Here is a 12,944-nt window from a genome sequence, read left to right on the forward strand (position 1 = left end):
TAGACTCATACCTTAATCGGCCATCAGCAATGCTTCCTTTGTCCACTTTAGTGACAAATATGCCACAGTCCCCTGGGAAACAGGGCTCATTCACACCTTCTGCCATATCAAACCCAAGAGCCTTCAAGTCAATATCCTCCTGTGAAGACAGCAGCAGCAGCACCTGTTAAAAGCAGCGCTGAAGAACACTCGGCTCGCAATCCCTCACACCCTCACTCCAACGTGGGTGACAGTCCCGTCACCGTGTCGTGTCTGATAGGCACGCAACCCCCAACATGGGAACCTATGGACAGGCACAATCCACCCCTTAGCCACTGGAGACAGACACACATCCGCCCTGTCTCCTCTGGGGCTCTGCTCTTCCCTCAGCTTCCAGGCACCATGTCAGCGTTGCCACGTGACACAAAGACACCCCCCTGCTGCAACCTCACTCTGACAAGGACAGGAAAGGATGTGTTCACACCCCTGGGAGGAAAAACTGAGCCGCGAAATTAGCAACCATGAGACTGGGGGACGCTACGAGAAGGCCACCTACCCCCTCACTCCCCAGGCCAAAGTCTTCACGCCAAGAAGAATGGGGAGAAGGAACCGTCAAGGCAACTCACCGTCTCCCTCTCAAATTCTACAACTTCCGTTTCCCACTCCATGGAGTCCGTGTCGATGGCTGAGTCATGGGAGCTGTGGGCCAACAGCTGCCGGAACCGGGCCTCCTTTCCCAGGTGGGATTCCATCTGCTCCCTGTGAACAGAGAGAACATGACACAGGCTCTCGGAGAGGCAAGGCTCCTACATTCTCAAGGCTGCAAGCCAAGCTTGGCCACCTGTGAGTGCTACGTGGGCTCCTTCCCCCAAACCTCATGCTGCGGTTAGCTGCTGTCAAGTCGGCCCCCAACTCATGGCGACCCATGCACAACAGAACGAAACACTGCCTGATACGGTGCCATCACCACGATCAGCTACAGGTTGGACTGTCGTGATCCACGGGGTTTTCACTGGCTGATTTTTGGAAGTACATCATCAGACTTTCTTCCTAGTCTATCTAAGTCTGGAAGCGCCCCAGGAGCCTCTTCAGCAATACACAAGCAAGCCTTCACTGACAGACAGGTGGCAGCCGCCCACGAGGGGCACCGGCTGGGAACTGAACCAGGGTCCCCCACACAGAAGGCGTCTTCTCCCACTGAACCACCAATGCCTTGTGACTTCACACTACCCACTGCCGTGGAGTCGATTCCGACTCATAGCGACCCTATAGGACCTCACTCTAAAAAAAAAAACTAGCCCCCAGCAAACCTAGAGGGTCAGGTCAAGACTTCTTCATGATCAGTGGGTTTTCATGGTGGTTACTGACTATTTTTAAAAAGTCAGCATTTCTCCCCAGACTGATCTACAGGTTTATCGCAATTCCTATCAAAATTCCAGCAAAATATTCTGTAGATACAGACAAGACCATTCTAAAATCTACACGGAAAGGCAAAGGAACCAGAAGAGTTAAAACATCTGAAGGAGTCAAGAATAAACGTGGGAGTAACACTCCACCCAGTACTAAGGCTTCCTAAACGGTTACAGACTGCGTGGTACTGGCGGAAACACAGACACGAATCAAAGGGATAGAATGGAGAACCCAGAAACAGACCCACAAAAGTATGTCAACTGATTTTTGACAAAGGTGTATAACCAACTCAGGGCAGAAAGGATCATCTTTTCAACAAATGGTGCTGGAGCAACTGGACATCCATAGGCAAAAAAATAAACCTCACACCTTACATAAAAATTAACTCAAGACGATCTAAACGGAAAACGGAAAACTCTTTATCTTTTAGAAGAAAACACAGGAAAAAAATCTTTTAGATCAGGGACAGGTGAAGGGTCTTAGATGTAACACTGTCAATAAAAATAATAATAATTGATAAATTGGACTCCTCAAAATTAAAAACTTTAGCTCTGTGAAAGACCATGTTAAGAGGATTAAAAAGACTCAGAAACCTTTTGATATTCCCCACGTAACATCTTTCTTTCTAAAATCTGGACCCAAACCGCCTTTCCAGGCTCATCGATGATGCCCACTAGGCTCCTGCACCCTGGGGGCCCACTTTGGTTCCCTGATCCAGTGTACGTGCCCGGTGTCCACACCTGTGCCTGGGTTGTGCGCTCACTGGCCTCCTCTAGAATGCTCCAATGCCTCCTCTTCCTGAGCCGCCTCCCCCGCCGTCCCTGCCCCCCCAAGCCCGGTGAAGGGTTCTTCCCTCCAAGCTCTGCACTGAAAGCCTCGGCAGATGACTGGGGCCTGCCCATGAGCATCCACAGAGCAGGGCTTCCTTGGGGGCAGTGCTGACCCCTCCTCAGTACCCCACCAGCCTGACAACTTAGCAGAAAGAAGGTGTGAATACAAATGTGCTGAACCAACAAGGGAACGAAGGTCTCCTACTCAATTAAAACGCAAAACCTCCTCCCATGTTCAAGCCCCAGAGGAGCCAGGATTTAATTTGATTCCATCACTTCCTGGAGTCGAGGTGGGTCCCTGGGAGAGCATCTGCCACTTCACCTGCTAATGTCTGGGACGATCCTAGGAGCATGAAAACCCCCAGGGCTTCTGGGTTTTTTATTTAATGACAAAGCCCTTTATCTTAGGGTAGATTTTACTGAGTAGGGGAGGGAAAGCAGACCGTCACTCCCTTCTGACAGCCATCTCTCGGGGTGTGTACACTCACACACACTCACACTCACACACAAGCTCACTGCCCCTGCCCCACACACCAGCTTGGGGAACTTCAAAGAATAGGTGACAGACAGTCACCGCTTCTCTACTACAGTCCTGTTCTAGACTACACTGGCGGCTCTTAGGCTCTGCCAGTGTTTACTGCTAAACTTTGATCTTTGTGTTTTCAACCCATTGCTTCAGGCCACCAAGTCTTAAATGACATCCTTAGAAGTGGTGCTGTAACCGAGGGGAGGCTGTCTCACACCCCAACCATCTCTCCTAAATTACACGGGCTGCCTTCAGACCAACAAACCACAATCTACAATTAGATTCACTTATGTATTTGATTCTCAAATGGCCCGCCTTTGGTCTGTCTCCTGTGGACCGTGAGCACCACGAAGGCAGGGACTTTGCTTGGTCAGCACTGTCTGTCCAGGGCTTCTCACAGGGCCTGGCCCACACAGAGGACACCCTACAGAGAAATCTGTAGGACGAGTAAGTGATTCCACGTCCCCAGACGGCAAGAGCCACATCTCACATCCAGGGTTTCCTTGCTGTGTGCCTTTTCATGTGTCCCGGCACCATCATCATGTGCTAATCAGAGGGCTGGTGCCATCTCCTGCAGAGTCTAAGAGTTTCTAATCAATTTCCAACCCGGAGGCATTTGGACCCATTCTATAGGCTGACAGAGTGAGGCCGAGTGACCGGACGGCCATATTGAGGCCAGTCCGATGAGCTCAAGGATGCCTCGCCCTGATGGGAGCAGGGAACCCACTCCCAGGCACATACATATCTTCAGGCAGGTGCCCCCCAGGCCTACTTGAGCTCCTTAAGCTCCCGGATGACGTCATTCTTCTGTTTGCGAGTGTCATCCAGGCCTCGCAAGGCCTCGGCCAGCTCACTCACGGCCCGGTCCCGCTCCCGCCGCAGGTTGTCACATAGCGTCCTGGCAGAGGGAGGCAGAGGCAGAGGGCAAGGTTGCATCAGGGGCAGGTGAAGGTGGGGACTCATGAAGGAGCCCTGGCTCCCAAACGCTCAAGACTCCTGCCTTGTCCCAGGTGCACACAGAAGGAGCATTTGGGATTCTGGGTGAGATCAAGGCCACCCTGTCCCATGACGGGGGGAACACTGAGAACTCGAGAGGGGAAGATCACTGGGCAATGCGCATCAGTCCAGGGCTCTTCCCACGACTCTACCCTCACCGTGCCTGGGGTTAGCAACAGCCACCCCTCGCCCTCCTACACACATTCACTACTCTAACGCCTGGCAGGGGGGCTCTCCTGCAACAAGTGTGCCGGCATCCACCAGGGGTCTCCTAACTACCCAAACGCAGGGCCTTCTAGAGCTGCTGCCCACTAGGCTGGGAGCTGCCCTGGGATCGCCATGCACGCGCCCTCCTCCTGGCTGCCCTGGGATCACCATGCACACACCCTCTCCCCAGGGCCCTGGAATGGCCATACACACACACTCCTCCCCGGTGCTATGGGATTACCATGCACGCGCCCGCCTCCTGGTTGCCCTGCAATCACCAGGCACGTGCCCTCTCCCCGTTGCCCTGGAATCGCCATGCACACAACCTCCTCCCCGGTGCCCTGGGACAGCAGAGCACATGGCACCCCACACCCTGCTACCCTGGCGTTGCCATGCCCATACCCTCCTCCCCACTGCCCTGCCCTACAGATCTGGCCCAGGCCCCACACGGCACCTAGCCCCTCATACACATCATACATGTCTGCCAGCCTCAGAGGCCATTTCCAGCCCCTGCCCTCTTGCTCCAGAGATCTAAGAACCCAGCACACAGTAGGCGCACAATGAATACTGGCTGAGAGAATGCATTTCGGTAGTGTGCTCTCATCAGAAGCCCCTTACAGAGGAAAGACAGCTGTGCCACTTCACAGGGACTATGGGCGGGAGCAGCTCGGGACATCCAGGGTAAAGTGATGTGGGAAGGACAGACCACAGGGAAACAGGGAGGGGAGCTGGGCCCTCCACCAAGTGTGAGAAGGGACTGGCCAGGAGTCCCTACCTTCCTGCACACCTGCAAACAACCTGACGCTCCCGTAGACCCCACCTAAGTCACAGGAGGGGAACCCGAGGGCGTGGGCGGCCCTGTACCTGATGCTGTCACGCTCTGCCACGATCTTGTCCCGCTCCTGGAAGGCCCAATCCCGCCGGCACTTGGCCACATCTGTCTCCTGGAGGGCTTCCTTCAGCTCCTGGCACAGAGTCTTGCACTGCTTTCGGAGAATTTCAACCTCCTTGTTGGCTCTCCCAGCATCCATTGTCACTGTGTCCTTCATCTGGAGGGCATGGGGACAAGCAGAGGGGACCTTTCACTGAGCTTTCTGGCCCCAAAGTGTCCCCTACCAGTGCCAGGGTCTGGCCTGAGGCTCGAGGGAGCTGAGCGGTGGGGAGCACTTAGATAATATCCGGAGCCCGTCCTAGCACCCCCACCCCTCCTGAGCCTGCACCCCCAACAACTACACACCCAAGTCCATAGCCAGATCACCAGTGATGCTGAGTTAGGGTCCAGTCCAAACTCTCAGGACCCCACACAGCCCTGGGCCGGAACTCCAGCCTCTGGTCAGCCACAGACCTCAGGGACCCAGGACAATGCCTCCTGTAGCATCCTCGTTAGAGGTTCGGTCACCCTTCCCTGGCTCACACCTTCCCCAGGGTCTGCTGTGGCTCTCTAAAGAACTCTCCTAATACAGTTACCTGAGACCGGGCTGCAGTGGAGGGTGCAGACACTGGCCATGCTCGAAGCAGAAAAATCGTACTTTCCCCACCCTCTGTGTCTGCAATACTGGACTTTATACTCTGGTATACTGAGTAATTTTTAAATACAATGCACCGGTATTTTTGAGGACCGTTCCAACTCCAGTCCAGGCTTTCTGAACAAGTCAAACATGAACACGCCCCCAGCGGGGCTGAGACTGGTTACCTCTGCACCAGAGATCTCCCCTCCCCACGAGAAGACTGAGGAAGACAAACGGCGTGTGGCCACTCTCCAGTGGAGAATTTAAATCAGCAATCAACCAACCAGTGGGCGTGGAGTCGATTCAGACTCATGGCGCCCCCTGTGTGTCGGAGTAGAACTGTGCTCCGTACGAGTCCCTGGGTGGTGCAAACAGTTGACGCTCAGCTGCTAACCAAAAGGTTGGTGGCTCCAGTCCACCCAGAGGCTCCACCCAGAGGTGCGCTGGAAGAAAAGCCTTCTGATCTGAAAAATAAGCCACTGAAAACGCTACAGAGCAGAGCTAAAAGATGGCAGCCTTGGCAAAAACAAGGTCAAAAAGATCAACTGCCTTCCAATCGGGACAAAAGGATGAAGGAGACAGAGGAAAATATAACTACCCCTCAATCAGAAAGAGCTGGAAAAACTGTGCACAAAATATTTGTCGTAACTTGAGAGAGATGCCATTGACATACTGTTCAGGTCTCACTTTCCACAAGATCAATTTAAATTATTATAGTTCCAATTTTCTACTATTTTACTCACTTTTATGCAGTGTTGAGTGTTGGGTTTACTTTGCTATTTTTAAAAACAAAAACACTTTTATTAATTTTATTTGTCAAGAATTTATTATGATCGTGTAACAATGACATTTTTTAATATTTACGACATGTGTATACAGTTTTATATTTGAAATACATATTTAGTTTCCTGGGAATTCTTTTCCATTCTGCTCTGATACAGTACTAGTCTCAAGCTGAGGGCCAGAGATGGAATTGGGTGGCTTCTTCCTCTCTCCCCATCTCCCCTTCCTTCTCACTGGGACCCTGGTCTTTATTGGTCCCCAAAATGAGCTCATCCCCAAAGACTGTTTCCCTGTGAGAAGCATGAAGAAGTACTATAATTAGTTCCCTCTAGGGAAGAGGAGGAATGAGGTCACTTCAAAGGAGCAGGACCCAGGAGACCCCTGTCAGATTCCTGACTGTACGGAGGAGGAGCCTCAAGTTCTGAGAAGTGACCTGCCACGGTTCTGCCAACTAGTGGCAGAGGTCTCCTGCCTCCTGCTGCAGGGCCCCTTCCTCTGCACCATGCTATCCCCCAATGCTGACTCCCGCTCTGTAAGAGTGCTATCCAAGAACTCTTTCTGCCTGCCCTGGGTGGTCTTGGGGCCACAGGCCTGGGGAGAAATGGGCTGGTTGCCATGACCCTCACCTGGCCCGGGCATGTGGCTAACTAGAAAGGCCTCTGGACTGCAGCCCCACCCAGCAAGGCAGAGCCCACTCCAGGGTCACAGGCCAGAGTGAGTCCGGGCACCTGTTTCTCCTGCTCAGGCAGCACCTGCTGCTGCTTCCCCAGCCTCCAAGCCCTTGAATATCCCTCCTGCTCCTCTGCCTTGCCCTCTGCTCAGAGCAGTGCTTCCCCTCCTGCACACACGGTTTGGTCCCTCTCCACCAAAATGAGCTCACTGCCTAAAGCAGACTGATAGCTAAATGCGCATCTGCACTCAGAGGCAGCAGGGAGGCAGGGACCAGGGACCAGGGACCAGGGAGCCAGTGCCTGCCAGGACAACAGAGCTGGCCTTTCTGGGGGCTCTTTCCGAGACGCCTGTCTTGGGAAGTGACTTGGAACCTGAGGAGAACTTCTATAACAGGAGGCAGTGTCCCCCAAGCTTCCTAGGAGGCAACCCAGCTGCCCCAGGCAGTTACTGAGCCCTCCTAAAGGCTATGAGCCTTGATAGGACCAGGTCAGCTGATGGCCAGGGGGTGTTCCACGCAAGAGACACTCCCGGGGTACACCTGCTCTGGCACGCCCTCAGAGTAGGAGGGGAGAAGGCAGAGCACACCTAGGGTCCAGAGCTAGGAAAGGCACCAACAGGCCTTTGGACCTCTTGGTGCTGCCCCCTGCCCTCTCCCTGACCCCACCCACCCAGGAGACAGGCCTCAGAAAGGTGATGGCGGCAAGAGAGGAAAGGCGGCAGCAGAGGGAGGAGGGCAAAGTACAGGGGACTAGGGGACACTCACTCAGCTGAGCAGAATGAGGACGTTTCTAAGATGAGGAGTCAGAGTGGCTAAAGGCCCTCCTCAGCTCAGGCCCCAACCAAGCAGCTGCTGGACAGGCCTGGAGTGGGGTACCCAGGAGACAACCCCAGGAAACCTCACCAGGCCACAGGAGGGAGTCAAGACTCCCCATCCAGCCTCAGAGCCAGGATGGCACAGGCCACAGCATTGGCCGCCTATGGGCGGGTGGGAAGTAGTCTTGCCCGTAAAGCCGAACAAACTTCAGAAGAAGTGGAGGGTTTCAGCTCCGCAAGTACCCGGCTGCAGAGGCAGGGGTGGGGCTCTCCTGCCTGCCTGCTGGCACGGAACAGCGTCTAGGAGAGATTCCTGCCTCAGCTAACAGGAGACTTGATGCCCAGCCAATGTCCCCCGCGTAGGCCTGGGAACTGGACTCGGTCTGAAGGGCACAGCACAGCCTGCGGAAGGGTGGCAGCACTTAGACACCATTTCCAAAGGCTGCAGGAGACATGTGTTAGCAAGGCTCATCACGGGCCAGCAAGCAGGGAATTTGGCACTCTGCCTCACACTGCTCCGTGCCTTCCAAACATCCCCAGAAAGCACCTCTGACCTCTCCAAGCTCAAACACCCGCCCAAACAGCCTCACTGTCCTACCACAGGCTCACCTGTGTAAGACACTCCCTGACCCTTTGTTTTAGTTACCGACTTAGTTACTTTCAGTTTTCTTCTTAGTCATTCTGTTTTCCTCATCCGATATGGGCATTCTCCTCCAACAATTAAGCAGCTCAGATTCCAGGATATAAAAAGGAGTTGCTGGTTTTTCTAGGAGAATTACTAAGTTCTTTTGGTGACATAGTGGTTAAGAGCTTGGCTGTTAACCAAAAAAGGTCGGCAGTTCGAATTCACCAGCCGCTCCTTGGAAACCCTACAGGATGGTTCTGCTCTGTCCTACAGGGTCGCTGTAAGTCAGGATGGACTTGACGGCACCTAACAACAACAAGACATTATCTCTGCTTATCAAAAATTGCTTTTTAATGTCTTTTTAAAATTTCATCTAAGTAGCTCTTCCTTTTCAAGAGTATACCACATCGGTTTTCAACTCAATGGTCTACAGAAGTCTCAGCCCCTTTATAGAACATGGCCATCATTTGACCTCTTTTTACCTATAAAAGCAGTTTCATAGGGTTCACCCTAAAACTAACAGGGCAGTTAAGATTCAGATAGTAATAATAATAATAACTCAGATAGGAACAGTAATAATTCAGATAATAATAACCTTAATAACAAAAGTAAAGACTCAAACCATTCCCACTTGATGTGGGGCACGATTCTAAGCACTTCTCCGGTATTAAATTGCTTGAGCGTCACAACGGCCCGGTGAGGCACATGCTATTATCATCTCCATTTTGCAGATCAGGAAACTAAGGCATAGAGAAGCTAAGACAGGGTGGACTGATGAGGCCTGACTCCCCGACCCCTCACACAGCCTGGCACAGGAGGTGTGACTGCCGGTGCAAAGACTCACAGGGCGCTGGCTGCCACGGGCATCAGCTCTGCATGTGCTGGGCAGAGAGGGGTCTGGCTATCCCCTCCAAAGCACTTTGTCCCCCTGCCAATTCACCTGGGCCTCAGCACCCTGCTTTTTGCCTCTCATAGACCAATTTTAAAACCCGCATTCTAACTGAGCTGTAGACAAGAATGACAGAGAGACATGAAGAGAGGACTACTTTGCTGGGGAGAAGATCTGCTACGATCAAGGTCAACAGCTCTAAGCAGCACTGACTGACAGGATGGGAAGGAGGAGTCCACAGGCCCATGCAAACTGCTGCAGAACCAACCTAGGCTCAGGGTGAGGAGCACCAGTGACGAGGTTGGCATGGTTGGGTGGAAAGGGTGCAGGACATCCACACTGCTCATGCAGCAGTCCAGCTGAGCAGCCTAATCCGATGCTACTGAACACGCCCGTCCCCCTGACCATGGAGCCATGGCCGTCAGGGAGCACGGCTTTAGTAGACAGGCCTCCGGCTCAGCCTGGGCCCAGCACAAGCCTGGGCCACCCTCTTGAAAGGGCAATCTCCATTAGAGGCACATGCCACTGGTGGCAAAGAGCCCCTGAGGGTGCACTTCCAAATCACAGGGGTAAAGGTGGCTACGGCTTTGGGAACTTGGTCTTGGAATCTTGTTTCTTAATGCGAAAGCCCTTGAGATATCCCCTGGCTTATCAGCAGGAGACTGACCTACAATTGCCTGGCTCTGGACATGGGTGTGAGTAAGAAGGTGTCTGTGTGTGCCATCCGACTTTCTTCCCAGACTGTAAGTTCCAGAAGCCCAGGAACGTGGCTAGGCCTCCATCGTGTTCCCCCCAGCCAGCCCCAGCCCAGAGCTGGGCACTGAGCACAGACTCAGCAGTTACCTGGGCAGTGCCCAATAACCCAGCTAGCATTCAGGCCTATAAATGAGAGGCCCTTCACTCCGACTCAGAGGAGGGCTCCTAAGCCGAACAGCACACGCTCTGCAGCTCGTTCCTCCCTGGCCACTTCAAGAGATGCTGCAAGGCCCCCCACCTGTCTGCCGCCAGCCCACCTGCCGCAGCGCCTCCATCTCCTCGCTGGCTGCCTGCTTCTCGGATGTGCTGTTCTTGAGCTTGGACTCGGCCAGCTCCACCTCGGTCTGCAGCTTGTCCAGCTCGGAGATGACCTGGTCCCGCTCGCTCATGATGAGCTTGTATTCGCTGTACACCGCGTCTCGCTCTTCCTTGTACTTCTCTGACTCCTTGGCAGTCTTGGCCTGTGCGCTCCTCAGCTCTGTCAGCTCCGACTGCAGCAGCTCCAGCTCCCACTGCAGCTCCTTGTTCTGGGCTGTGGCCTTGCTCAGTTCGTGGTGGATGGCCTCGAACCTGGGGAGACAGGCAGAGGGACATGGGCGGGGATGGGGCCCTGCCAGTCAGCTGCTGGGCCGCTCGGTGTGGCCTTGCTCAGCTCGTGGTGGATGGCCTCGAACCTGGGGAGACAGGCACTGGGATGTGGGGGGGATGGGGCCAGCCACTTGGCCATGCTGGACAGCTAAGCATGAAGCTTCCAGCACCCCCAAAACTGAAAAGTCATGGAGGACCAGTGTCCCTGGACCTGGAATTTTCTCAGCCTCTTACAAATACCACACGTTAACTAAGGACTTCATGCCCTTTGCGCTACTAGGCTACACTCTTTAAAAAAAAAAAAAAACAGCATATGAGAGATGAAAGCGGCCTTAAGAATCATTTAGTCCAACACCTCATTTACAATACAGACAGTAAGGCCGTGAGGCGGTCGGTGACTGGCCCAAGGTCACAGCCCAGTCCTCCCAAGCCAGGAAGCACCTTCCATACAGGTAGCCCTGCAAATTGAGCCTGCAGCTCTAGAGCAGCGTTTCTCGAAGTGCGTTCCTTAGAACGTCAATGTGGCAAGGGTTCCGCTTATAAGTGTGTTCCATGATGACTTCCTGCTTGGGAAACATTGCATTCTGGGTCCCCCTCTTGTAGAGTCCTACTGTACAATACCAGAATAAAGGCCCTGACAAGTCCTGCAGTAAAGAAAACTGTGTGTGACCCAGGAATTACCAAGCCTCCTTATCCAGAGAACACCTTTTTCACATGAAACCAAGGAAAGCTCCAGAGAACTACTGTTCAACAGGAATGTTTCTTACAAAACACTGTTCATGTGCAGGGATCATACCTCCAAGGAAGATTATATTCTCTAATATAAAATACAGCCATAGAAGAAACAATGCCCAGGACAATGAACTTCCCTATTTGCTGGGTGGGTGGCTGACAAAGACAGGAGGGGCTTGTGGGAAACCCTAAGACACAGGATGCTCAAAACACAAGAGAGTTGTTCAGATGGGAACAAGGAATCATAATCACAAGACACACAGAGTGTCTCTGATGGTTCATTTTATGGGTCATCTTCACTAGGCTAGGGTTCCCAGTGGTTTGGCTAAACACTAGTCTACTTACTGCCCTGGAGTAGTTACATGTGATTAAATCAGCTGGCCGTAGGTACAGGAGATTACCTTTCATGATGTAATCTAAAGGAATGTGATCAACCAATCAGTTGAGGTCGTAACAATGTAGGATAGATCTTAAACCTAATCACTTTTGAGTTATGAAAACACCAGAGCCGACAAAGAGATACACACAAGGGGAGACAGATGACATGTGAGGACCGTCTACAAGCAAAGGAACACCAAAGATCGCCACCAGACACTAGATACTAGGAGCGAAGCTCACAGAAGGAAATCAATACCACAGCCGAGACCCTGATGTGGACTTCTGGCCTCCAGAAAAGGAAGAAAATAAATGTATGTTCTTTAAAGCCACCTTCTTGTGGTATCTGTATTACAGCAACCCTAGGTAACTAAGAGTGCCAAAACAAGGTTTCCTGGGAACATTCCTGGAGATAAGTTTTTTTTCCTTGAAAAAGCAAAATAGTTTGTGCTGATTTTACTCCCTGAAAGCGGCTGGGAGCCTTGCAGACAACCGTAAGCCCACAAAGGAGAGGGGCCCAGCAGAACAGCAGATACCCCAAGCTCTCTGGATGTCTCCAAGAGCAGGAGGCGGGGGGACGGCCCTGACTCCTACCTCCGCAGGGAGAGGGCGCACTGGTGCTGCAGCTGGATGGCCGTGTCCCTCTGCTGGGTCAGCATCTCCGTCTGCTTCAGCAGGCGCTGGTTCTCCTCCTCCAGCTTTTCCAGGCGGCTCATGTCCGAGCTGTGGATGGCGACCTTCTCGCTGTACCGCTTCCGCAGGGCATCATAGTCCTTCTTGACCACCTCCAGCTTGTCCATGGCCGTGTCGTACAGCTTGTTGAGGATCTCGGATGACCCGTTGTGCTTCAACACCTGGAGAGCAGAGAGAGTCACGCTCACCAAAGGCCTGGAGCTGGCGGGAGAGGGCAGAGCTCGCCACTCTTTCTCCAGTCTGCATGGGACTGTTGAGGAGGGAGAGGACAGGCCACACCACCTCCTGTCAAATTCTACAGGACCCGAGTCGCACTGGGCTGATTCATTCAGTCACTGCTTCACACGCATTCATTAAGTCCTGTGCAGAAAAGGGTTAAGACAGCAGGCTCCCATCCTCAGGCCTGCATGCAAGGTCAGCCATGGTTGGCAACTGCTAAACCGTTCCGTACACTGACATACAACTTTTCGTAAACGGTAAGAATGGCTCATGGTGCCCAGACTATATGACGTGGCAGGTGCTCAACACCTGCTTTCCTTCTGGGGCCCTGGAATTTTGGTAC

At 53.0% G+C, this 12,944-nt stretch overlaps 1 protein-coding gene across 2 annotated transcripts in view; it reads right to left on the reverse strand.

Moving 5' to 3' along the window:
• Window positions 1–12,944, reverse strand: part of DLG5 (discs large MAGUK scaffold protein 5) — a 181,808-nt gene that overhangs the window by 52,553 nt on the left and 116,311 nt on the right. The window contains exons 6-11 of one of the 2 annotated variants that reach the window (XM_010589261.3): window positions 12,284–12,543; window positions 10,252–10,564; window positions 4,813–4,997; window positions 3,518–3,643; window positions 606–738; window positions 12–139 (exon numbers count right to left, since the gene is read on the reverse strand). In XM_010589261.3, coding sequence (XP_010587563.2) covers window positions 12–139; window positions 606–738; window positions 3,518–3,643; window positions 4,813–4,997; window positions 10,252–10,564; window positions 12,284–12,543 — 1,145 coding nt within the window. Of the gene's footprint in view, window positions 1–11; window positions 164–605; window positions 739–3,517; window positions 3,644–4,812; window positions 4,998–10,251; window positions 10,565–12,283; window positions 12,544–12,944 lie in introns of both variants that reach the window. The other variant, XM_064269766.1, reaches the window with a different exon arrangement.

This window comes from Loxodonta africana, chromosome 16 (genome assembly GCF_030014295.1).
Source record: "Loxodonta africana isolate mLoxAfr1 chromosome 16, mLoxAfr1.hap2, whole genome shotgun sequence".
In the NCBI taxonomy this organism is placed as follows: Eukaryota; Metazoa; Chordata; class Mammalia; order Proboscidea; family Elephantidae; genus Loxodonta; species Loxodonta africana.